This window comes from Oncorhynchus masou, chromosome 30, assembly GCF_036934945.1.
Source record: "Oncorhynchus masou masou isolate Uvic2021 chromosome 30, UVic_Omas_1.1, whole genome shotgun sequence".
NCBI lineage: Eukaryota > Metazoa > Chordata > Actinopteri > Salmoniformes > Salmonidae > Oncorhynchus > Oncorhynchus masou.
The window spans coordinates 55178865-55203524 of NC_088241.1; the positions used below are offsets into that span (position 1 = coordinate 55178865).

Sequence of the window (24660 nt, forward strand, 5' to 3'; positions counted from 1 at the left end):
TAATTTTCTGTAGAGCTCAGAGACAGGATTGTGTCAAGGTACAACATTTTGCATCATGAAAGGTCCCCAAGAACAGTGTCCTCCATCATTCATAAATGGAATAAGTTTGGAACCACCAAAACTCTTCCAAGAGCTGGCAGCCAGGCCAACCTGAGCAATCGGGGAGAAGGGCCTTGGTCAGGGAGGTGACCAAGAACCCGATGGTCACTTCCAGAGTTCCTCTGTAGAGATCGGGGAACCTTCCAGGAGGATGACCATCTCTGCAGCGCTCCACCAATCAGGTCTTTATGGTAGAGTGGCTAGATGGAATCCACTCTTCCGTAAAAGGCACATGACAGCCCGCTTGTAGTTTGCCAAAAGGCACCTAAAGGACTCACAGAACATAAGAAACAAGATTCTCTGGTCTGATGAAACCAAGATTGAACTCTTTGGCCTAAATGCCCAACGTCACGTCTGGAGGAAACCCGGCACCATACCTACGATGAAGCATGGTGATGGCAGCATCATGCTGTGGGGATGTTTTTCAGCCGCAGGGTAGGGAGACTCGTCAGGATCGAGGGAAATATGAACGAAGCGAGGTACAAGAGAGCCTTGATGAAAATCTGCCCCAGAGTGCTCAGGTTCACCTTCCAACAGAAAAAAGGATTCTGAGCAAGAGTGGCTTCGGGACAAGCTGCTGAATGGCCCGGACTTGAACCCGATTGAACATCTCTGGAGAGACCTGTAAATGGCTATGCAGCAACGCTCCCCATCCAGCCTGACAGCGCTTGAGAGGGTCTGCAGAGAAGAATGGGAGAAACTCCCTAAATACAAGTGTGCCAAGCTTGTATTGTTATCACCAAAAGACGCGATGCTGTAATCGCTGCCAAATTTGCTTCAACAAAGTCCTGAGTGAAGGGTCTGAATACTTATGTAAATGTGATATTTCAGTTTATTTTTAATAAATTTGCAAACATTTCTTAGCCTGTTCTCGCTTTGTCATTGTAGGGTATTGTCTGTAGCTTGTTTTTTTTTGTGTTTTTTTTTTTTGGGGGGGGGGGCGATTTAATCTGTTTTTAAAAATAAGGCTGTAACAACAAAATGTGGGGGAAATCAAGGAGTCTGACTACTTTCCGAAGGGACTTTATACCCGCCATAGTTCACAATGCACGGGCAAAGTACTGGAAGAAGAGGAGACTCAGCATAGAATGTTTATCACTGAGACGCAATTTGCTCTATATAGGAAGTAAAATATATACGAACGACATGGTGTAAAAAAAAATATATAATACAATATTAAACAATGTCATACTTTACTGTTCAATTTGTGTACAATATGGATAAATTCTGCTTGATCCGTCAATCATTCAAATCACAATCCATGACTTCGTCCCAGTACACCTTTTGATTGGATCATAGCTCGAATCCCGATCGTTCGTCTCAGTTTACTTACGCCCCTTTCTCCTTACCACTTGATTTTTGCGTTAGGCTGTGAGTGGAGTTTATTGCCAGAGAACCAAAGTTTTGTCAGGAACGAAGTCCCATGATGGGGAAACTACAGGTAATTTGCTAGCTTATTATCTTTCCCAACTTTTCCAGGGTGTTTCTGTTTGCAATTTTGTTCAGCAAGTCTAGCTAGCAAGCTTGACATGTACCCAAGCTACTACATGGTGATCTAGCTAGCGAGCTAACATCTAGCTGGCTGGGTGGCTGTTTAGCTAGCACAATATGTTTATGTAATATGGTTATACCATCATGTATTGTGAGTGTGAACTGTGTTTTACGTCATTGTCGCTTAAATTCACTACCAAAATAGGGCTTATCTTCTGTGAAACTACTCCAACACCAGGATAGCAGTGCTAATGAGATAGCTACGTAGTTCTCGGCCCCCTAGCTACTACGTCGCTAACGTTACTGGGAAAGTATAGGTTGAAAATGGGGATGTTAGTGGGTTAACTACATTTTAATTGTTTTCCAATAGAACGCTATCCATTGCCCACAATATATTGAGTTCTAAACAATTTGTCCATATTAATTCATTATTTTCAGCTTATGTTTACTAACTGGGAAAACCGATTCACACAGCGTTGGACTAAGCTCATTGTTTACATGAAACTTGGCAAAGGTCTGCGTATCTTGTCCCATATTGTTGTGATGAGTAAAGGCAGCACAACATGAGGCTACTTGAATTTGGAAGTTGTGTTGTTGCTCAACAACCTTGTAATTTATGTTCCGTTACTTATTTGTAATCGATGTTTTTTTTCTATTGTCTAGTCCTCATACCTCCTCACTCATTAGTCTCTTATGACTGTTTGGGTTGCAGGTCGGCCAGGGAAGAGATTTAATGTTTGGCCTGCGAGCGTGGTGACTTGGCAGTACAGGATGCCAGAGATGACAGAGAACCAGACTCCTGGCCATAAACCACGGTAAGGACAAAACACGGATCCTTCTGACCATTGTTACGTCTACGGGAAGGATCCCTTGGCTTATGTATTGTCAGCGCTTTACCACAGAAACGCATACAGTCTTCTGCATTGATATGGGTATTGTTTTCAGACACACAACATTAGCTAACCTCTTCATTTTCTCTTGCAGGAAGAAAAAAAACAAGGAATCTCATAATGCAGGTGAGGTGTTGTTTTAGTGTTTTTCTGTAGTTTCTCAGGATTTTGTGGGAATAACTCGCTAAGGTTTTGTTTTTGTCCTTTAGTTGAGAGACAGCGAAAAGAGAAGATCAACGCTGGAATTAACCGTATTGGGGACCTTCTACCCTGTTCCCAGGCACTGAAGCAGGTAGGCCTAACCCATAGACACACACACACACACACACCTTAGTAAGTTTTTGGACCAAACCATAGAACTTACAGGCTTGGTTTGCTTTTGAAGGAGTAGTATTTATCTTTTGGTCTGAAGCTATTAGTTGGTCTTGTCTGTGAAGATCCTGTTGTTATCCTGCCATCTGTTTTGACTTGTGTTTGTATACATGTAAATCCCATGCTGACATCCTCCCTCCCTGTCTTTAGAGTAAGAACATGATCCTGGACCAGGCCTACCGTTACATAATTGAGCTGCAGAAACAAAATGATGCCATGCTTCTCAAGGGAGGAGACCTAGTACAAGGTGAGATGAGAGTTTGTGTGACATTTACAGGTATGTTTTGACGGTGCAGAAGTATTTAATTCCTTTGGGTGCGTTTTCCTATGTGTTTGCTTGCATTTGACAGTGTTTGTGTGTACTTGTTTGAGAGTCCTGTGTTGATGACCACTAGTCCTTGTTGTCTCCTATCTCTGCAGCTGAGGAGATCCGGCGACTGCGGCATCAGCTGGACGAGCTGCGGAAAGAGAGCGGCCATTACATTGAGCTGCTAAAAGCCCACGACATCAACTTCCTGGACGACCCTACTGTCCACTGGAAGGGCAAGTTGCGCTGTGCAAAGGTTGCCAAAGTAGCGCCCACTCACCAGCTCCCCAAAAGAATTATTGTCTACTCCAATGGAAATGTGATACGCCCAGCAGGAAAGGAACCTAGTCCAGCCTCCGATCAGGGGAAGCAACATGCTGAGGCTGTGATTGTTCAGTCATCTTGTGACCTTACAGCAGGGGTAAGGGTGAACAGGGTTCTTAAGCACGTCAGCGTCCCTTCCTCTGCCCCTCCGCTCCTCCCCGGGGCAACCCTTGCCCCTATAGTGTCTATACCTGGCATCAGGCTGGTGGAACAGTGTGTAGCAGAGGCACCTTCAGCCCCGAAACTGCCACCCTCTGTGTCCTACTTCACCCTCCAGGGTCTCTGCCCTCTCCCGACTGTCACCACCGCCTTGCCACAGCAGCCCCAGCCTGCCACCCCAGCCCCTAGTCTCAACGTCGCAGCCAGTCTGGCCACCCAACTCCCTCTCCAGCCTGTCCCCAGCCTTACAGCCCTTCCCCAGGTTATAACCACCCAGAACGCTGCCAGCAGGACGACTATCCCCAGCAGCTCAACCCTCCTCAGGGCCAGTGCAGCAGGGAGCACACAGACCACCTGGACTACCCTACAGCTGGCTGGGAACACAGTGCAACCTGTCTGCCAGTCTCTCTCCACACAGGAGACTACCACCACTGGGCAGCAGGTGTCTGTATGCCCCATGGGCACTAAACCATCAGTTCAACCTATTCATATTCAAATGAGGCCACAGGTACCCATACAGCTCCAGGCACCCATCACTGCCCATATCCAAGCCCAGCCCTCCATACAGAGGACACCCCAGCTTCGGCCACCTATCCTTGCCCAGCACCAGCCTCAGCCAGTCATGGCCCCCAAGCCACAGTGTGCCATCCTCCCTCAGTCAGCCATAATTCCACAGCCTGCTGTGGTAGCCCACTCAGCTATGATGTCACAACCTCAACCTGCTGTACTACAACCGGGAACAGTACTCCCCCATCCACAGACTGCCCTGATGAGTCAGCCCCAGCCCCAACCCCAGACATCTGTGATGCCCCTCCTCCAGACCATGCAAGTATTGCAAGTAAACCCTGTAGGGACAACAGTTGCTGGGGTAACGGCTCCTCAGAACACTAACAACCCGAATGTTGTCATCCTACAGCAGACCAATCCTTGCTCAGCCCAGTCGGTTGTCAGGGAGGACTTAACCAATCAGACGCCTTGCCAGCACATTGTCATCATCCAGGCCTCCAATCAGCCTCCACCTGCTCCTCCTCAGAACCCTCAGGTTGGCATGGTGCCCACTACAGCACCTGTCATGCCCAATCAGATTGTCGCAACCAGCTGCCCAACTTCCACTACTGGGCAACAGATATTTGGGGGTAAACAGTTGGTCCACATTCTACCCCGTCCTGTCCCTCAAACCCAGGCCCCCCCAGTTCCCCCGACCCCTCAGACCATCACTGTGAACGGCCAGGTGTTTTCCCTGCAGCCTATGAAGACCTCGGATAAGTATGGCTCTCAGGGTGGCCAGAGCAGTCTACAGCTTATCCAGCCCACCACTGTTGAGGAGCCCACCACCAACGTGGCTCTGCACACCCTGGGAGCCCTCAGCAGTCTCAACCAGAGCATCTCACAGGGCATGCCACCATGCATCTCCACCCAGAGTAACGTCCAGCTGACCCTTGCCCCACCATCCTACTCTATAGTGCCACAACAGTCATCTTCTGTCACGGTTTCAGCAGCTCCACACAGTTCCCCTGTCAGTCAGATCTCGATCCCCAGTGTGACTCCACCCAGAACAGGTCTGGCGGTGGGTACAGGGAAGGCCTCGCGGAGACAGCCTGGCACAGCTTCAATGCCCAGAGCTAAGAGAGACCACCAAGAGGACCAAGTTGGTTAGAAAGAAGGAGCCGAAACGGGGGCAGACTAGTCGTACTGTCACCATTGCAGCCAAGCCAGTGGCTGTAACAGGGGACCGTCAGGAACAAGAGGCCACTGTGGTTCAGGGAATCCCACCCTCTGCTGCTGGGACAATACAGCCAAAACCTGGCCCTGTCAGCACCACAGTGAACACCTCATCGGATAGTAGTATTGAGGCTTCCACACAGAGCAGACCTGTGAGTAGTGTTGGCTCTCCACAGTCCACACCTAAAGATGGGCGTGTCAATGCTGCTACACATAGTGGGCCAACTGTCTCCAGTGCATGCACAACACACAGTAGAGCCTCTGTGGCAAATGCCACTAGTGTCACTCCGTGTACATCAACAGTCGGTATCAGCTCCACACAGAGTCAACTCATTATCACTAGTGTTGTGAGTCTATCTGCAGTCACCACTATCACGTGTGCAGCAGATACTCCTACAGTCAGTGCTATTGTTTCTTCCCAGAGTAAACAATCTGCTGTCGCCCCTAGTGACAGCTCCACTCACCTTAGACCTATAGTCACACAGAACAGACAGCCTGTCACTACTACTGTCAACACAATGCAAGCTAGATTAGCTGCCACCAATGGCAGTTCTAGACAGAGCAGATCTATGCTGATCAGTGCCTTTTCCACAGAGACTAGATCCACATCTATAGGTGTGACGTCGTCAGCAGCATGTCGACCCTCAGTCAGCACTGTAAGCTCAATAGAAAGTACACCAATGGTGTCTCTCCAGTCTGCTCAGCTCACCTCATCAACGGGTCAGACCAAGCCAGCCAACAGCCAGGAGTCTCAGCCTACAACCCAGACCCAGTCCCAGCCTGTGGCTTTTCCCTCGGTCCCCTCCACACCAACCCCCTGCTCCGGTGCACTGTCTTTCTCTTCAACCTCTCTAACAGTTCCCATGACCTTGCCATCAGAATACAGGAAGCGGGTCACCTGCAATAGACCCTCAAACCAGCAAATGACCATGCCCACTTCCACCCCCAAACCATCCCATCGTGCTGAGCTGAAAGTGACAGCAGTGTCAGGCAGGGAGAAGGAGCCTCAGGCAGAAGGCCACCCCAGTGCAGCGATGGAGAAAGGGAGTGTGAGGAATAATTCAGCGCCCTCTAGAAAGGACTCCACTCTCCCACAGCAGGTGTACACACTAGACAACGAGGCCCCGGATCAGCCTCAGGCTCCCAGCAGACAGACTGACTCACCCATGTCTGGTGGAGCAGGTGGCGGAATGGGCTTCTCTGTGGCGTCCATGCTTCCTACTGGCCACAGTGTCAGTTCCTCGCCGAGTCATTTTGGACCATTTACTTTTACCACAGAGCAGGCTGATATCCTGGCTATGTTGGAGCAGGACAGTCCTGGGAGGAGGGTGGGGGGCTACACTGTGGACAACCCCACCGGCTCCACAAACAACCCAACGCCTGCATGGGAACCCAACCCCAAGTCCCAGCAAGCCTCCAGCAGCAAAGAGAGGGGGGCTGGACAACAGACGAAGCTCACCAAACAGATGGAAACTCCAGCGGCTAAACCACCATCACAGTTGTCTGTCAGGGGCCAGGCTGGAGAAGTAGCAGGCAGTGCAGCCAGCGGAGTCAGACATCCGCAGAACCTCTCCTACTCCCAGTCCCAACCCCAGAGCCATGCCCAGTCTGGTACTGCCAGCACCCTCAGTGTCAACAACCTGATCCGGCCCAGCTCCCGTCAGCAGCAGGCCTACCCAGGCTCCCCCAGTCTGGCTGGGCAGCAGGGCTCAGTCCCATCCCCTGTGGGGAACTCAGCCCATGTCTCCCAGCCCTCCACCCCTGGCCTTCCTCCCTGCTCGGGCTCAGTCCAACTGAACGAGTACACTCCCCTTAAGAGTGCCCATATGAGGCCCCAGGTGGGGGTGGGTGAGCCACGACACATCAAGGACGTGTCCAAGCGGCCAGCCCAGGACGATGTGATGCTGTCCAGCAGTAACAAGCGACATAAGGCCTGCCCATCGGCCTCCAACGTGGGCTGCATGGAGGTCAAACCCCTGGACCACAGCCAGATGATGGTACCCCAACTTCCCCCTACCTCCTCATCCATCATGACCAGGATCAACCCTGATGGAGTTGGCACCCTGTTCTCAGGCAACACCTTCATGAGTACGGTGCTTAGACCCACCGAGAGCCACTGTACCCCCCAGCTGCCCGTACAGGAACACAACCAACCAGGTGTGCTCCACCTGCCTCAGGGCAACCCCCAGCATGGTGCACCCCAGCTGGGCCAACACCTCGGGGGGAACCCCTACCTGAAGCAGCAGCAGCAGCAACAGGAGCAGCAGAGGCACCACCTGTACCAGCTCCAGCACCACTTGACCCAGCCTGACCCTGCACAGCTCCACAGCCTCCACCAGAGGGCGCTGCAGCAGGAGCAGCACGTCCAGAAGAAGCGGGTGCTGGTTGGAGGGGGTCATGGCGGCCCTCCTGTGGGCCTGCAACAGAAACAACACCACCTGGAGAAGACTGGAGTTCAACAGCAGCAGCATCATCAACAATCACACCAACAACACCAACAACAGTCTCAACAACAGCACCAACAGCAAACACACCAACAGCAGCAGCACCAACAACAGTCACAACATCAACAGTCTCATCACCAACAGCAAACACAACAGCAACACCAACAACAAGCCCAGTCACAGCAACATCATCAACAACACCCTCAACAGCAGAGCTCCCACTCCAGACACCAGCACCTCCAGCAGCAACAGATCCAGCAGCAGCAACAACAGCAGCAGCAGCAGCACTTTGGGTCGCGGCACCAGGAGAAAAGCTGTGAGGGCCAGCCAGGGCCAGTAGGACCCAGAGCTCACCACAGCAGCCACCTGGCCCAGCAGGAACACCTCAAGGTACAGGAACTACTGAGGCTGTCTTGAATGATAGCCATAAAATGATAGGATTACATTTACTTTGAGTATGTACTCTTGCTATTCTATGGTAGTATATTTGTGCTATAAATTGTATGCATATGCATGATAAAGCATGTTTTTGTATTTCATGTGTTATCTAATTAAGCAATAAAGCCTGAGGAGGTGTGGTACATGGCCAATATACCACGGCTAAGGGCTGTTCTTATGCACGATGCAACGGGGAGTCCCTGGACACAGCTCTTAGCCGTGGTATATTGGCCATATACCACAAACCCCTGAGGTGCCTTATTGCTGTTATAAACTGGTTTCCAATGTAATTAGAGAAGTACAAATACATGTTTTGTCATAACCATAGTATACGGTCTGATATACCACAGCTGTCAGCCAATCAGCATTTAGGGCTCAAAACACCCAGTTTATAATATCAAATCATTTATTCTCTCCTATCCCCTCCCTTCAGTCTGGTCAGGACCACAGTACCATGCAGAGGCTGATGAGCTCTAGAAACCTGGAGCAGCAACTGACTTCCCAGCCCAGCAACCCTGTCTCTCGGCCCTCCGACCTGGGCTGTGCCCCCTCGCGCCAGGAGCGCCACCGGGTCTCCAGCTACTCAGCAGAGGCTCTCATTGGGAAGAGTTCCTCCACTGGTGAGCAGCAGCAACAGCAGCGCATGGGGCTCCATCTCCAGGCCACCCGCGGTACTACACAGGAGCAACCAGACCTACGGGGCTACCTGGACACATCCAGAGTGAAGGGCAACGTCGCACATAACCCTCAGAGCAGGCTGCCCCCAGACCACCCTGGTTCTGCAGACGTCCAGAGGATTTCTGAGTGTCCTCCGTTTAAAACGCTGAGCGGTGCAGGAGGGGGGCATCAACTGGGGGGCTTCGAGGTCCAGGTGTCCCGTGGCGGGGACATGACACCTAAATCAGGTCCTTCCTCTCAGAGAGGCCCTCAGGGGCAGCAGGGGGGATTCCGAATGGGACTGGGGCCTCCAGGGGATGGGCGTCCCCGTGGTGGGTACAGTGGACCCCATCCTGGGACACAGGGGGTGCATATTGGTGCTCCAGGGCTTCCTCTGGACCAGGAGGGGTGTCAACAGAGCTTCATGCAGAGTCTCCTGGAGCAGACCAACCACCAGAGGGCAGTCCAGTGCTGTCCTCCGGTCAGTATGGAGTACGGCTGTGTGCCTGGCAGCTCTGCAGGGGACATGCAGGCTAAAGCATCCAGCCCCAGTGTTCCTCCCACACAGAAGGCCTCAGCTATGAGGCTTGGGGAGGGCAACAAGGGCCACATCCCTCAGGGTAGTGGGAACATGGGTGCCCACCCAGGGGTACGGGCAGGCCTCCCCCACCCTCCTACCCCCCACAGCAGCTCCGAGCCAGGCCGCACCCCTGCCCCCTCCAGACCCCCCACCTCAGTCAGCCAGCGCTCCCGCCACATCACCCAGGAGGCCCAGAGCGGGAAGCTGAGGCCTGGGGAGCGACAACGGTCAGGCAGCCTGAGACCTGGGAATCCCTTTGAGCCTGACGTCCACCTGCTGGGTCGACCACAGTCAGGGGGTGAAGCACGGCGCAGCAGTATCGTCCGCTTTATGGCAGACAATGCCCAGGTTGCTGGGGACAACAACCTTGTGCCTGACCAACACCTGGCCCAGAACTTTGGCTTCCCCTTCATCCCGGAAGGAGGGATGAATCCCCCCCTCCTATCAACGCCAACTCTACCTTTATCCCTCCTGTCAGCCAACCCAACTCCTCCCGCCCCTCGGCCCTGCTACCCGTAGAGCCCCAGAACACCTTACCCTCCTTCTACCCCTCCTACCCCTCTGCCGCCCACCCCAGCGACATACCCCTCCAGTACTTCTCCAACCAGATGTTCACCAGCCCCGGCACCGACAAGAGCAGCTCTGCTCCCCTCAACAACCGCTTCGGCTCCATCCTGTCCCCCCCGCGTCCCGTAGGGTTCGCCCAGGCCAGCTTCCCCCTACTCTCAGACATGCCCCCTATGCCCATCAGCAACTCATCTGGCATTACCCCACACCTGTCCAACTTCAGCCTCACCTCGCTGTTCCCAGAGATCGCCACAGCAATGCAGCCTGATGGTTCTGCGATGCCCATGTCCCCCCTGTTGTCCCTCTCCAACACTTCCTCTGCAGACTCGGGCAAACAGCCCAACCGCCCCGCCCACAACATCAGCCATATCCTAGGGCATGATGGGAGCTCTGCCGTGTAGGTGAGAGGACTTGAGGTGCCAACGTGGTAGTCAGGAATGTTCTGTCTCCATTCCATTTCAGTGAGAAATGTGTTCAATTGAATTACGTGAAGAAATGTCATGGCCAATTGAATTGACAGGAGTTCCAACTCTTTTGTGTGGATTGAAGCGGTTGTAAGGGCTGCTGATCAGTTCTGTATGTTAGCTGACTTGGTTGGTATCATGTTATTATTCATGGTTAGTGAACCTACTCTCACATTCAAGTGTTTTCTACTTTGACAGCCTGTCAGTTCAATTGATACCTTAACATGGCATCAGATTCCCGAGTTAGTGAAGTCATAGCATTTCACTGAGCATTCCCCTCCTATACATCTATGATGGGGGAAATAAAGCTTCTAAACCATATGGTTTGCAAATGTGTCTGATGTGATGACATATCTGCTTGTAACATGCTACAAAGAGTTTTGTACTTTCATTGACTGTGACATTAAAATTGCACAACATTCTAAATGTAACTTAATCATGGTGGCTGTACAGAACCCATTTGTGTAGAGCTATTTTGTAAATATATTTCTTATGACAATTGTTAGTATAATATGTATGTATCTGTAAATAAATAAAGTGGATTTATTAACCTTTATTTATTGTTAAACTTGGTTTGTTTCAGAAACAGGATGTCCTCCAGATATCACTAGTTTCCCTTTAACAGTACTTTATGTGCCTTCAGTTGAGTGAGGGACAAATCAAAGCAAGCTATCTGAAATGGCTTCTTGCAAGAATATTTGCGATTATACCTGCTTTATTTCAATTCCCGACAAACCATTTAACAGGGTTAAAAAGTAAACGCGAAAACAAAGGTAATTTCATTATGAGCTTTATTTACATGCAATAGTGCTCCAGCCTGTAACCATGCCAACAGCTACACACACAAAGATGGATTACAGATTGAGGAACTCCTTCATTTTGATCTCTGATGCCTCACAGGGAAGGCTAATACTGATGCACCAATGTGTGAGGGAAGGATAATATTGACACAGCCGTCAAAGATCCTCTCACAAGGCACAGTCATTTGGAGTAGTGACCAGCAGAAACAGACTGTCATTTCAGTCTAAAATGGAAATCTGCTTGGGTGTGGCTAGGTAACAAAACTTCCAGAATCTTTCCCCTCCTAAAAATAAATAACTATACAATATATCTCTTTGTACTCTAAACTACTGAAGGCAGAATGATTTTAAGTTGTATACATTTAATACTTTTGATTAAAAAATCATTTTTCTTTATGAAACGGCGGACACTTGTACCATTATGACAACACTGAACAGAAGAGGGAGTATATACAACACGGGGGGGGGGGGGTATAAAATGCATTTCCATTGAACATAGAGGTAGTGCTCCCTCAAAAAGCTCTACTGAGCAGCACAACCCTGTCCATTTGTCTTTTTTCTGACATGCGACTATCAGGATCGTATAATAACCAGATGTCTGTTTGAAATAAGGGGAACATAGGAGTTCTACAGGGAATGACTTAAAGCAGACTGGTAGATGTGCTGCTGGTGCCTAGTCAGAGGAACAGTGGCATGCCAGTCAGATGAAACCTTCAACAGAATGGGCTAACTGACTTAAATCAGCACCAGGATTGGAATCCCCCTCCTTTCCTCAAGCTATACAGACATGAATATACAATCACATGGCAGGATTACAACATCACAGGAACTGACATACAGATACATGTATTTTTCAATGTGAACATATCCTTATATACAGCATAACAAAACAATGTTTATGTACAAAAGCATAAATATATAAATATCTGTGATACAAAAATAAAGACTTTTTTGTTTTATGTTTTGCTGAGAGTGTTTTTCAAGCATCTGTTGAGTCTGACGTCCCTGTTTCACTCTGGAGTGGAAGTGCATCTTGGGATTCTGGCGTTGTAGCTGTTGATGTTGTCGCCGTGGAGTTCTCCTCCAGTGACAGCAGAGGAGAGGGAGAGCAGGGTAGAAGGTCTACACAGACAGACAGTGGAAGAAAATACATGGTTATTTGACATCTGCAGAGGGCATACACACATTCACAGCTGAAGTGTGAGGTGAATGCATAAGTTTTCCTAATGTTAAAGTTGAGAGAACAGACACGTACCTAGATTGATGTCCCCATTTTGAAAATGGGCATTGCCCGTCAGGTTCTGAGTGCTGATTGGCTGTTCAGAGGTGTTGAGGAGCTGGAGGGTGGAGTCATCGGGCAGACAGCAGTCCTCACCATCTCCAGGCTCACTGAGAGCGAGAGAGAGATGTTTGGGTGAGAATGATTGTATATACACATGTAAACCCAACAGGAGGCTTTGTGACTTTAGGCCGTCATTGTAAATAATAATTTGTTCTTAACTGATTTGCCTAGCTAAATAAAGGTTACATAAATACATATAATTAAAATAAACACAGATGGACTGACAAACTGAGGGTATGTGAGAACAGTACTGTGCCTACCTGTTAGAGTAGTGGTAGCCTGGGGCGTGTCCATTTGACATGGTCTGTGCTAGCAGCGTGTCACACTCCATATCATACTCCACATCCTCCTGCAATAGGAACAAGAGACATCTGTTAGACTTCTGTTACACATGAAAAACAAATGAATAAGGTGCCCAAGGCTAATACGCTCCCAACAGACACTTATTGGGCACAAGACATGACCTTGACATGTTGATGGAACTCACCTGGCATAGTCCTGGCAGACGGTGTGGGGGGTAATGGTGTTTCCCATTGGGTGTGCACTCTCTGTTAGGGGGGTAGATGGCATGCGGTGGGGGCAAATGGGGGTCCAGCGGGCAGTGGCCAACCAGAGCCAGGCCCTGCAGAGGCACCATGGTATACTGGCATGAGGAGACAGGGTGTGCCACGGCTGGGAAACACAGGTCTGATGTTTGCTCTGGAGAGGAGAAAACACAATCACTGTTGTTAGATATGGACAAGACTGACACGCGACAAGAATGTGGATATACATTCGGGCGGCTGGGTAGCCTAGTGGTAAGAGCATTGGAATAGTAACCATAAGGTTGTTCAAATCCCCGAGCTGACAAGATACAAATCTGCCGTTCCGCCCCTGAACAGGCAGTTAACCCACTGTTCCTAGGCCATCATTGAAAATAAGAATTTGTTCTTAACTGACTTGCCTCGTTATATAAAGGTAAAAAAAAAAAATGAATTACTAGTCAATTCAAAATTGCAGGTTGGTCAATTCAGATGGACAACTGTTCTGTAGCGCTGAAGAGCCGCTCAATTGACGATTAAAGGCGATGTTCCCGAGACCACATTCACAGTAAACGCTGCATATGAAGCCTCAATCAGGAATTATCTTTACATTTTAATGTTGATCTTCTGCAATACATTGGCGATACGGATTGAATCCAGCCCAAAATCGTAATTGATCCAACAACTACTACCACTGCCCTCCCATTATCATCATCATCATAACTACTAACTCTGTTTGGCCCAGGCTCTCCACAGGCAGAAGGGGATGAAGGCTACAATGATGAAGACGAGGGCCCCCAGGACCACACCCACTATGAGGTAGGGGAGGTCGCTGGGGCGGGGCACAGGCCCCCCGGGGTGCTCTGGTCTCTGGGATGACGCCTCCGATGGAGAGGGCCGCTGGTTCAGTCGAGCTGGGGGGAGAGAGGGTTTGTTTACTTGATATAACAACATGTATTACAGTCAGGCTATCAAATTAATTATATGAAGAATTGTACTTTTGTTGTTTATTGGATAGGATAGCAAGAGAGACAAGTTAGAGGAGGCTGGTGGGAGGAGCTGTAGGAGGACGGGCTCATTGTAATGGCTGGAACTGAATTGATGGAACGGAGTCAAACATGGTTTCCATGTGTTTGATACTGTTCCATTTATGTCATTCCAGCCATTACAATGAGCCCGTCCTCCTACAGCTCCTCCCACCAGCCACCTCTGGCTGCAGCAGTATGTGTGTTCTGGAGGCTTAGACTGCTGGACCACACTAGCCACGTATGATGTTTTTTAACAAGCATGCTATAGTGTTCCTCGTCCTCACCTCGACCCCCCTCAAAAAATAAAATCTTTAAATCTTGACACATGCCTGTGATTTGTGGTTGTCCCATGAATGTAAGTCTCTCTGGATAAGAGCATCTCCTAAATGTCTAAAATGTACAGTGCCTTGCGAAAGTATTCGGCCCCCTTGAACTTTGCGACCCTTTGCCACATTTCAGGCTTCAAACATAAAGATATAAAACTGTATTTTTTTGTGAAGAATCAACAACAAGTGGGACACAATCATGAAGTGGAACGACATTTATTGGATATTTCAGACTTTTTTAACAAATCAAAAACTGAAAAATTGGGCGTGCAAAATTATTCAGCCCCCTTAAGTTAATACTTTGTAGCGCCACCTTTTGCTGCGATTACAGCTGTAAGTCGCTTGGGGTATGTCTCTCAGTTTTGCACATCGAGAGACTAACATTTTTTCCCATTCCTCCTTGCAAAACAGCTCGAGCTCAGTGAGGTTGGATGGAGAGCATTTGTGAACAGCAGTTTTCAGTTCTTTCCACAGATTCTCGATTGGATTCAGGTCTGGACTTTGACTTGGCCATTCTAACACCTGGATATGTTTATTTTTGAACCATTCCATTGTAGATTTTGCTTTATGTTTTGGATCATTGTCTTGTTGGAAGACAAATCTCCGTCCCAGTCTCAGGTCTTTTGCAGACTCCATCAGGTTTTCTTCCAGAATGGTCCTGTATTTGGCTCCATCCATCTTCCCATCAATTTTAACCATCTTCCCTGTCCCTGCTGAATAAAAGGAGGCTCAAACCATGATGCTGCCACCACCATGTTTGACAGTGGGTATAGTATGTTCAGGGTGATGAGCTGTGTTGCTTTTACGCCAAACATAACATTTTGCATTGTAGCCAAAAAGTTCAATTTTGGTTTCATCTGACCAGAGCACCTTCTTCCACATGTTTGGTGTGTCTCCCAGGTGGCTTGTGGCAAACTTTAAACAACACTTTTTATGGATATCTTTAAGAAATGGCTTTCTTCTTGCCACTCTTCCATAAAGGCCAGATTTGTGCAATATACGACTGATTGTTGTCCTATGGACAGAGTCTCCCACCTCAGCTGTAGATCTCTGCAGTTCATCCAGAGTGATCATGGGCCTCTTGGCTGCATCTCTGATCAGTCTTCTCCTTGTATAAGCTGAAAGTTTAGAGGGACGGCAAGGTCTTGGTAGATTTGCAGTGGTCTGATACTCCTTCCATTGCAATATTATCGCTTGCACAGTGCTCCTTGGGATGTTTAAAGCTTGGGAAATATTTTTGTATCCAAATCCGGCTTTAAACTTCACAACAGTATCTCGGACCTGCCTGGTGTATTCCTTGCTCTTCATGATGCTCTCTGCGCTTTTAACGGACCTCTGAGACTATCACAGTGCAGGTGCATTTATACGGAGACTTGATTACACACAGGTGGATTGTATTTATCATCATTAGTCATTTAGGTCAACATTGGATCATTCAGAGATCCTCACTGAACTTCTGGAGAGAGTTTGCTGCACTGAAAGTAAAGGGGCTGAATAATTTTGCACGCCCAATTTTTCAGTTTTGATTTGTTAATTTTTTTTTAAATATCCAATAAATGTCGTTCCACTTCATGATTGTGTCCAACTTGTTGTTGATTCTTCACAAAAAAATACAGTTTTATATCTTTATGTTTGAAGCCTGAAATGTGGCAAAAGGTCGCAAAGTTCAAGGGGGCCGAATACTTTCGCAAGGCACTGTAAATATAAATGTAAGTCTCTCTGGATAAGAGCGTCTGCTAAATTACTAAATGTTAATGTAAATATATGTCTCTCTGCTAAATTACTAAAATGTTAATATAAATGTAAGTCTCTCTGCTAAATAACTAAATGTTAATATAAATGTAAGTCTCTCTGGATAAGAGCATCTGCTAAATGACTAAATGTTCATATAAATTTAAGTCTCTCTGCTAAATGACTAAAATGTAAATATAAATGTAAGTCTCTCTGTTAAATGACTAAAATGTAAATATAAATGTAAGTCTCTCTGCTAGATGACTAAATGTTAATATAAATGTAAGTCTCTCTGGATAAGAGCATCTGCTAAATGACTCAAATGTTCATATAAATGTAAGTCTCTCTGCGAAATAACTAAATGTTAATATAAATGTAAGTCTCTCTGGATAAGAGCATTTTACAGATAAGAGCATCTGTAAAATGTAAATATAAATGTAAGTCTCTCTGCTAGATGACTAAATGTAAATATAAATGTAAGTCTCTGCTAGATGACTAAATGTTAATATAAATGTAAGTCTATCTGCTAGATGACTAAATGTTAATATAAATGTAAGTCTCTCTGAATAAGAGCGTCTGCTAAATGACTAAAATGTAAATATAAATGTAAGTCTCTCTGCTAAATAACTAAATGTTAATATAAATGTAAGTCCCTCTGCTAAATGACTAAAATGTAAATATAAATGTAAGTCTCTCTGTATAAGAGCATCTGCTAAATAACTAAATGTTAATATAACTGTAAGCGTGTGTCACCAAGATGACTATGAGATCTGCTCACCTTTAGTTTCTAAGATAACCACGTTGCCAAACTCGCTCTCTCCCCCCTCGTTGAAGCTCTGCATCTTGATGTCGTAGGCCGTCTCAGGCTGCAGGTCAGTGATGGAGTGCCAGTAACGGTCCCCCTCCACCACGTCCTTCTTATAGTCACTGTCGTTGTCACTGTCTGTCGGCCGGTAGAAGATGTAGAAACCGTAGACAGGGGTGTTGTTGACGGCAGTGTACTGTGGAGAGAAAAAATATGAACGGTTTAATGTTAGCATAACAACAGTAACAAGAGTTATAGCCATACTTATATCACGATAACACACACACACACACACACACACACACACACACACACACACACACACACACACACACACACTCACCGTCCATTTGAGGATGATGGTGGTCTCGTTGATAGCTTCATTATAAGTGATGTAGGGTCCATCTACAGGGCGTTCGTTGGGCCTGCCACCCCCCACCACCGTGTAGGCCTTAGAGGGGGCACTGGGGGGGCTGGCGCCAATCACATTTACCGCCAACACACGGAACTTATAGGACATGCCTATAGGGAAACAGAAAGCCCACGCGGGTTAAACTAACTAAACACCAGTTACACAGCCTCTCTGTTTCTCCATTCACACTAATGGTTACCATCTGGTCACCATGTTGATTACAGTCATTATTAAAATAGCTAGGATTATGATGATGACTGATCGTGTAATGCCCATGATAATGAGAGTCATGCTAATGATGATGATGCATTTGTCATAATGAGGAATAACATTATGATGGGAACGACGATGATGATGGTGATGAAGCTCACCTTTGTCCAGGCCAGTGATCTCCACAGACAGTCGCTGGGGGGGAATGTTAGTGACGGCCTCCTCCCACTCCCCACCTCCCTTCCCCTTCAGCTTCTTAAACTCCACTCTGAAAGACTGGATGGGGAAACCACGGTTACCGCGGGGGATCCATGTCACGTATGCAGATGTCTCAGTCGCCATGGAGATGGTGGGCTTATCAGGGGCCTCAGGAGCTGTGGGAAAGTGAGAGCGGTTAAACGGATATCAAATCTAATATTGTTCCCATATTAAGGCACACATGAACAGACACTCTCAGAAACACAAAAGCCCAAACATGAACAGACACGAACAGGTACAGTAACAAACTTACTAAGACTTACTGTGAGCTCATCCTTGAGTGTTAAAAGTGAAAGAGAGATCAAGACAGGTCACATGTTAGTACAGTGTAGAAATGTGGGGGGTTAACAGCTAGTCAAACAGCTTGATAAGGGCTTGGTCAGGATGTTAGAGATCTAACTGTGTGTCATCTATGGAACAACCACACTGGTTAGTTAGAGTGACAGTAGGTGAGGGGCAGGGGACTTACGAGAGAGGCGAGGTGATGGTACTGGAGGAGTTTTAGGGAGCTCGTTCTGACCTCCTGGACCCCTACGACCTGTTGGCACGGGGGAAAAAGAGTGTTTGCAAAAAGACACAAATACGGTAGTGGGATATATGATAATCATTGTGATGATAGATAAATTAATGGATGTACCTTTGCCTGTCCTGAAGGTCATCATGGCGGGTTGTCCCAGGCCAGCACAGTTCTTAGCAGACATCTCTACCTCGTACAGACTGGCTGGCTGCAGCTTGGCCAGGGTCAGCTTGTGGAGAAACCCAGAGATACTGCTGCTGGTCCACTCACCTGGAGGGTCCTCTATCTGTGTGTGTGTGTGTGTGTGTGTGTGTGTGTGTGTGTGTGTGTGTGTGTGTGTGTGTGTGTGTGTGTGTGTGTGTGTGTGTGTGTGTGTGTGTGTGTGTGTGTGTGAGAGAGAGAGAGAGAAAGAAAGATCAGTCAGTGTGTGAGGATGATGTAAGAATGAGTCATGTCTGTAGTTGTAGACAAATATCAATCTACACTGAATGAGTGTAACATTGTGTGTAGAATACGTGTGTGTCCATGAGTTAACTCGCCTGTACCTTTCTGTACTTGACGATGTACTCCATCACAGGAGAGCCTCCATCGTGTCGAGGTTTCCAGGTCAGATCATAGAAGTCAGCCTTGACGGTCCTGGGCTGGCTGAGGATGACAGGGGCCTCTGCCACAGAGATCTGCCCAGTCAGCTCAGAGCAGTCCAGGGTCAGCACGCTCCCCGTGGCCCCGGGCTTCACTGGGACCTGCTCCCGCAGCACCTTGTCTGGGCTCAGTGGACGCAGAATGGAGGGCAGCTTCCCTGACCGAGACGGAACACCGGTTGGCAGGGTGACCAGCCTGGCGGCAGCCTGCGAGCTACCCACACCGTTCTCAGCCATGCACTGGTACAAGCCGTTGTCCTGCGGGCCCACGTTGATGACACGCAGCACGCGGGCAGACAGGCGGTGGCGTGGTGACGAGGCCAGGGGGCGGGCGTTGTGGAGCCATACCACAGATGGGGTGGGTTTACCCCTGGCCAGGCAGCTGAAGCGCACACTCTCCCCCCACGACACCTCCTGCTGCTGGAGCTCCATGGTTACCTGGGGAGGCTCTGCAGAGAGAGAATGGAGAGGGAGAGTTAGTCTGTGTGTGTGTCGGTGAGTGAGTACACTGTAAGGTAATGTCTAGCATATAAGCTTGAGTAATGGTTGATTGTGAGTGATGGCTGGTTGTGTGGGAGTGAGCTTGATTAAGTATGTCTGTATCGGTGTGCGTGCCAGCATGTGTATGTGTGTGTGTGGGGCTGTGCCGTGCGGAGACAGGCCAGTCAGTTGATGGTTGGCTGGTCGTGACAAGCCAGAGCTCATTAACGCTACAGCAGCACACACTTTAATTAGAGGCTGCTGCTGAGAGGAGACTCACTGGAAAAACAGTCATCCATAACGGAGTCCTGCTCTATAAAGTCCTCCACACACACTCTAAAATAACCCTCTATACTATATATATACCAACAGGGCTCTGCCAAGCTCACACACACACACACACACACACACACACACACACACACACACACACACACACACACACACACACACACACACACACACACACACACACACACACACACACACACACACTTCTCTCGCTCCACCAAACGTGAGTCAGTCTAATCATCAAGTCTATGATGCAGACAAAACCCAAAAATCCCCTAAAATGGAGCAACTCCATAAGTTTCAAATCCTTTCAGAACTCTTAATTTTGTACCCATCATACAGGAGTGTTAGCACAGTGTTTCTCCAACCTCTCCCCCGGGACTTCCAGCCGTTCCATGTATTTCATCTATTCCACAGCTAGCACACCTGATTCAACTTGTCAACTAATCATCAAGCCCTTGACTAGGTGAACCAGGTGAGCTAGTTCAGAGTTAAAACAAAATGGTGAAATGTCTGTCGGTCCCCGAGGAGAAGTTAGAAGACCACTGTTTTAGAGGAACAGAAACATGCATAACACCTCATCCTAGTATCATCCTACTGAACACATATCATCCTACTGAACCCAACCTAGTATCATCCTACTGAACCCATATCATCCTACTGAACCATCCTAGTATAATCCTACTGAACACAACCTGGTATCATCCTACTGAACCTATATCATCCTACTGGACCCCTCCTAGTATTATCCTACTCAACCCATCCTAGTATCATCCTACTGAACCCATATCATCCTACTGAACCCCTCCTAGTATCATCCTACTGAACCCCTCCCAGTATCATCCTACTGAACCCAACCTAGTATCATCCTACTGAACCCATATCATCCTACTGAACTGCCCTAGTATTATCCTACTCAACCCATCCTAGTATCATCCTACTGAACCCACATCTTCCTACTGAACCCCTCCTAGTATCATCCTACTGAACCCCTCCCAGTATCATCCTACTGAACCCCTCCCAGTATCATCCTACTGAACCCCTCCCAGTATCATCCTACTGAACCCACATCTTCCTACTGAACCCCTCCTAGTATTATCCTACTCAACCCATCCTAGTATCATCCTACTGAACCCATATCATCCTACTGAACCCCTCCTAGTATCATCCTACTGAACCCCTCCCAGTATCATCCTACTGAACCCATATCATCCTACTGAACTGCCCTAGTATTATCCTACTCAACCCATCCTAGTATCATCCTACTGAACCCATATCATCCTACTGAACCCCTCCTAGTATTATCCTACTCAACCCATAAGTGAGGACCAAAGTTTGGGGATATATATACACTTTTTTACACTCACAGGTTGGCACTACTCACCGAACACCTGCACATCGTAGAGCACAGTAGCGGCGCTCTCTGATCCGATGCCGTTGTCAGCGTGACACTTGTACGTCCCTGAGTCGCTCTCGCCCGCCGCGTCGATCAGCAGGTTGCTGAGCAGGAAGCGCGTGTTGTTATGGAAACGCAGGTCCTGACCGTCCTTGGCCCATGTAACCTGTGGGGTCGGGATGCCGCTGGCCACACACTCCAGGACCAGACGCTGTCCCTTAGTGACCATGATGGTGCGAGACACTGGGGGGTAGATGATACGGGCTGCCTCCGACATCGAACCTAGAGAGAGAGATGGAAGGAGGGGGAGAGGAACTGTGTTTATGCAATGGGTTGTTTTTCAGTAAAGCATCTCACTGGCCTTGTTATAATCTTATTAAGAGGTATTTGAAAGTTACAAATCACATTACTTAGAAACAAATCAAATTAGCTAATAAAATGACTCAATTTGCCTGGGGGGTTTCTAAGCTAACATATGGAATTGTTTTAAAATGGTCATACCAAGGATCATTTATCTATTTGATTTAGAATGTTAAGACCTCTTAAGGTATCACATTTATTTATTTATTATTATAGGATGAAACATTTAATTTGGACTTAATGCTATTAGCCAATAGAAACACACTGAATAGCAGATTCAGTACATGGAGCCACAGATAGTAAGAGATTGCTCTTTAGTGTCTGTCTTATATCTTAGAGATAAAAGACAGATCAGGAAATCATATATATATTTTTACATGTATTTATCCCCTTATTTTAGGTACTAAACTATCTCAATATACAGTACCAGTCAAAAGTTTGGACACAACTACTAAGGGTTTTTCTTTATTTTTACTATTTTCTACATTATAGAATAATAGTGGCGACATCAAAACTATGTAGGCCAAGAATTAAATGATCGAAATGACTTAGATCGAAATGAATTAGACATTTACAGAGGTAGGTGTGTATGCTGTATCTTTGACGCTATCATGTTCATGGTCAGTGTTTGATCAGTGTTTGGTCGTGTTTGGTCAGTGTTTGGTCGTGTTTGGTCAGTGGTTGGTCAGTGTTTGGTCAGTGTTTTGTCGTGTTTGGTCAGTGTTTGGTCAGTGTTTAGTCGTGTTTGGTCAGTGTTTGGTCAGTGTCTGGTCAGTGTCTGGTCAGTGTCTGGTCAGTGTTTAGTCGTGTTTGGTCAGTGTTTGGTCATTGTTTGGTCAGTGGTTGGTCAGTGGTTGGTCAGTGGTTGGTCAGTGTTTGGTCATTGTTTTGTCGTGTTTGGTCAGTGTTTAGTCGTGTTTGGTCAGTGTTTGGTCAGTGTTTGGTCGTGTTTGGTCAGTGTTTGGTCAGTGTTTAGTCGTGTTTGGTCGGTGTTTGATCAGTGTTTGGTCAGTGTTTGGTCAGTGTTTGGTCAGTGTCTGGTGTGTCTGGTCAGTGTTTGGTCAGTGTTTGGTCAGTGTTTAGTCGTGTTTGGTCAGTGTTTGGTCAGTGTTTGGTCAGTGTTTGGTCAGTGTTTGGTCAGTGTTTGGTCAGTGTTTGGTCGTGTTTGGTCAGTGTTTGGTCAGTGTTTGGTCAGTGTTTAGTCTTGTTTGGTCAGTGTTTGGTCGTGTTTGGTCAGTGTTTAGTCTTGTTTGGTCAGTGTTTGGTCGTGTTTGGTCAGTGTTTAGTCTTGTTTGGTCAGTGTTTGGTCAGTGTTTAGTCTTGTTTGGTCAGTGTTTGGTCAGTGTTTGGTCAGTGTTTGGTCAGTGTTTAGTCGTGTTTGGTCAATGTTTGGTCAGTGTTTGGTCATGATGCGCTCACTCACGGCGTATGCGCAGGCGGTCAGTGGAGGTGGAGGTCTTGACCTCCTGTGTGACAGGGTTGTAAGCAGCACACTTGTAGGGCCCCTCGTCGTCCAGAGTGGCGTTGGCTATCTGCAGGTTCCCTGATGGCATGATCAGGTAGTTCCCTGTTGACACAGACAGACAGTAGGTGGCTTTAATCATCGAGACTGGGCTGGCTGGGTATTGGTACTGGTCATTAGAATTGATCCGAGAGACAATTCTGTGGTTGTTATCCTTGGGCATGGACATGTATATAATATAAAATAGTTTTTAAAGTCCCAGATCAGTTTTTTTAGTAAAGATAGTAAGTTGAGTAACCTGAGCAGGCTTTAGCATTAGGCCTACGACAGTCTCTTTCACCAGCAGAGTGCACTGTTAGCACCAGCCACATGGAGGCGCCCTGGAGTTTTACTGAGAGCCAGCCAGTGAACTCTCCTCAATGTGGTTATCATTTCCCGCTCTCTGATAAGCCACACAGCCCTGCCTACAGCCCTACATACAACCCTACCTACAGCCCAACATACAGCCCTACCTACAGCCCCACATACAGCCCTACCTACAGGCCAACATACAGCCCTACCTACAGCCCCACATACAGCCCTACCCACAGCCCCACATACAGCCCTACCTACAGCCCTACCTACAGCCCAACATACAGCCCTACCTACAGCCCCACATACAGCCCCACCTACAGCCCTACCTACAGCCCTACCTACAGCCCAACATACAGCCCAACATACAGCCCTACCTACAGCCCTACCTACAGCCCAACATAGCCCTACCTACAGCCCTACCTACAGCCCCACATACAGCCCTACATACAGCCCTACATACAGCCCTACCTACAGCTCAACATACAGCCCTACCTACAGCCCTACATACAGCTTCCAGCAATCTATATACCAGCCACAGAGGAGTGGGGATTTTTTTCTCAAAAAGAGCTCAAGAAATAAATGGTTGCAAAACAAACAAGAGTATTCCCATGTTTCAACATTCCCCAGATAGAGCTGCCTTATCTGCAGTTGTATGATGGGCCAGATAGCAGGATAGATACAGCATTCCAGGAATCCAGGGAAAGAGATAGTAAAAGAGCGAGAGAGATAGCGAGAGAGAAATTACTAATGAGAAGGACAGAGGAAGAAAGGGGGGGAGCGAAAGAGAAAGAATGACAGAGAGAGAGAGAAAGTACTAATGACAATATCAGAGAGAGTAAGAGGAGAGAGAGGGATAGAGAGGGATAGAATGCTAATTGAGGGGTAGAGAACATAGGCCTGTAACAGAATGATAGATCCATACCTTTGGAGGTCTCGAGCCACTCCTGTTTGACACTGTAGCGAACCTGTGCCTTGGGCTGGCTCTCAGGGAGGTGACACTGGATCACAGCCGTGTTCCCCTCATCCACCTCAATGTCCTGCTGGTTGTCTTGCTCAAAGTCTCGCAGCTCTAAGGTACACAGAGAGAGAGAGAGAGGAGGTCAGGACAGACATTAATACACGCAGATACTGGGGCGGCAGGGTAGCCTAGTGGTTAGAGCATAACCGGAAGGTTGCAAGTTCAAACCCCCGAGCTGACAAGGTACAAATCTG

At 47.8% G+C, this 24660-nt stretch overlaps 2 protein-coding genes across 2 annotated transcripts in view; one reads left to right on the plus strand and one right to left on the minus strand.

The window, feature by feature from the left end:
- Positions 1-1449: 1449 nt before the first annotated feature.
- On the plus strand, positions 1450-11070 carry LOC135522810 (basic helix-loop-helix domain-containing protein USF3). Its single transcript, XM_064949423.1, is given in 9 exon segments — positions 1450-1540; positions 2303-2405; positions 2575-2606; positions 2690-2772; positions 3003-3099; positions 3273-5271; positions 5273-8198; positions 8680-9915; positions 9918-11070. Coding segments are annotated over 8 exon segments (6951 nt in total). The 5' UTR covers positions 1450-1540; positions 2303-2361; the 3' UTR covers positions 10452-11070.
- Positions 11071-11288: 218 nt separating this feature from the next.
- boc (BOC cell adhesion associated, oncogene regulated) overlaps positions 11289-24660 on the minus strand; it is a 64530-nt gene continuing 51158 nt past the window's right edge. Inside the window, exons 4-17 of the mRNA XM_064949424.1 lie at positions 24371-24517; positions 23056-23199; positions 21261-21554; positions 19010-19554; positions 18585-18750; positions 18417-18485; positions 17851-18063; positions 17411-17589; positions 17041-17263; positions 13909-14091; positions 13144-13355; positions 12917-13005; positions 12570-12703; positions 11289-12436 (exon numbers count right to left, since the gene is read on the minus strand). Coding sequence (XP_064805496.1) covers positions 12294-12436; positions 12570-12703; positions 12917-13005; positions 13144-13355; positions 13909-14091; positions 17041-17263; positions 17411-17589; positions 17851-18063; positions 18417-18485; positions 18585-18750; positions 19010-19554; positions 21261-21554; positions 23056-23199; positions 24371-24517 — 2741 coding nt within the window. The 3' untranslated portion in view covers positions 11289-12293. The remainder of the gene's footprint in view (positions 12437-12569; positions 12704-12916; positions 13006-13143; positions 13356-13908; positions 14092-17040; positions 17264-17410; positions 17590-17850; positions 18064-18416; positions 18486-18584; positions 18751-19009; positions 19555-21260; positions 21555-23055; positions 23200-24370; positions 24518-24660) is intronic.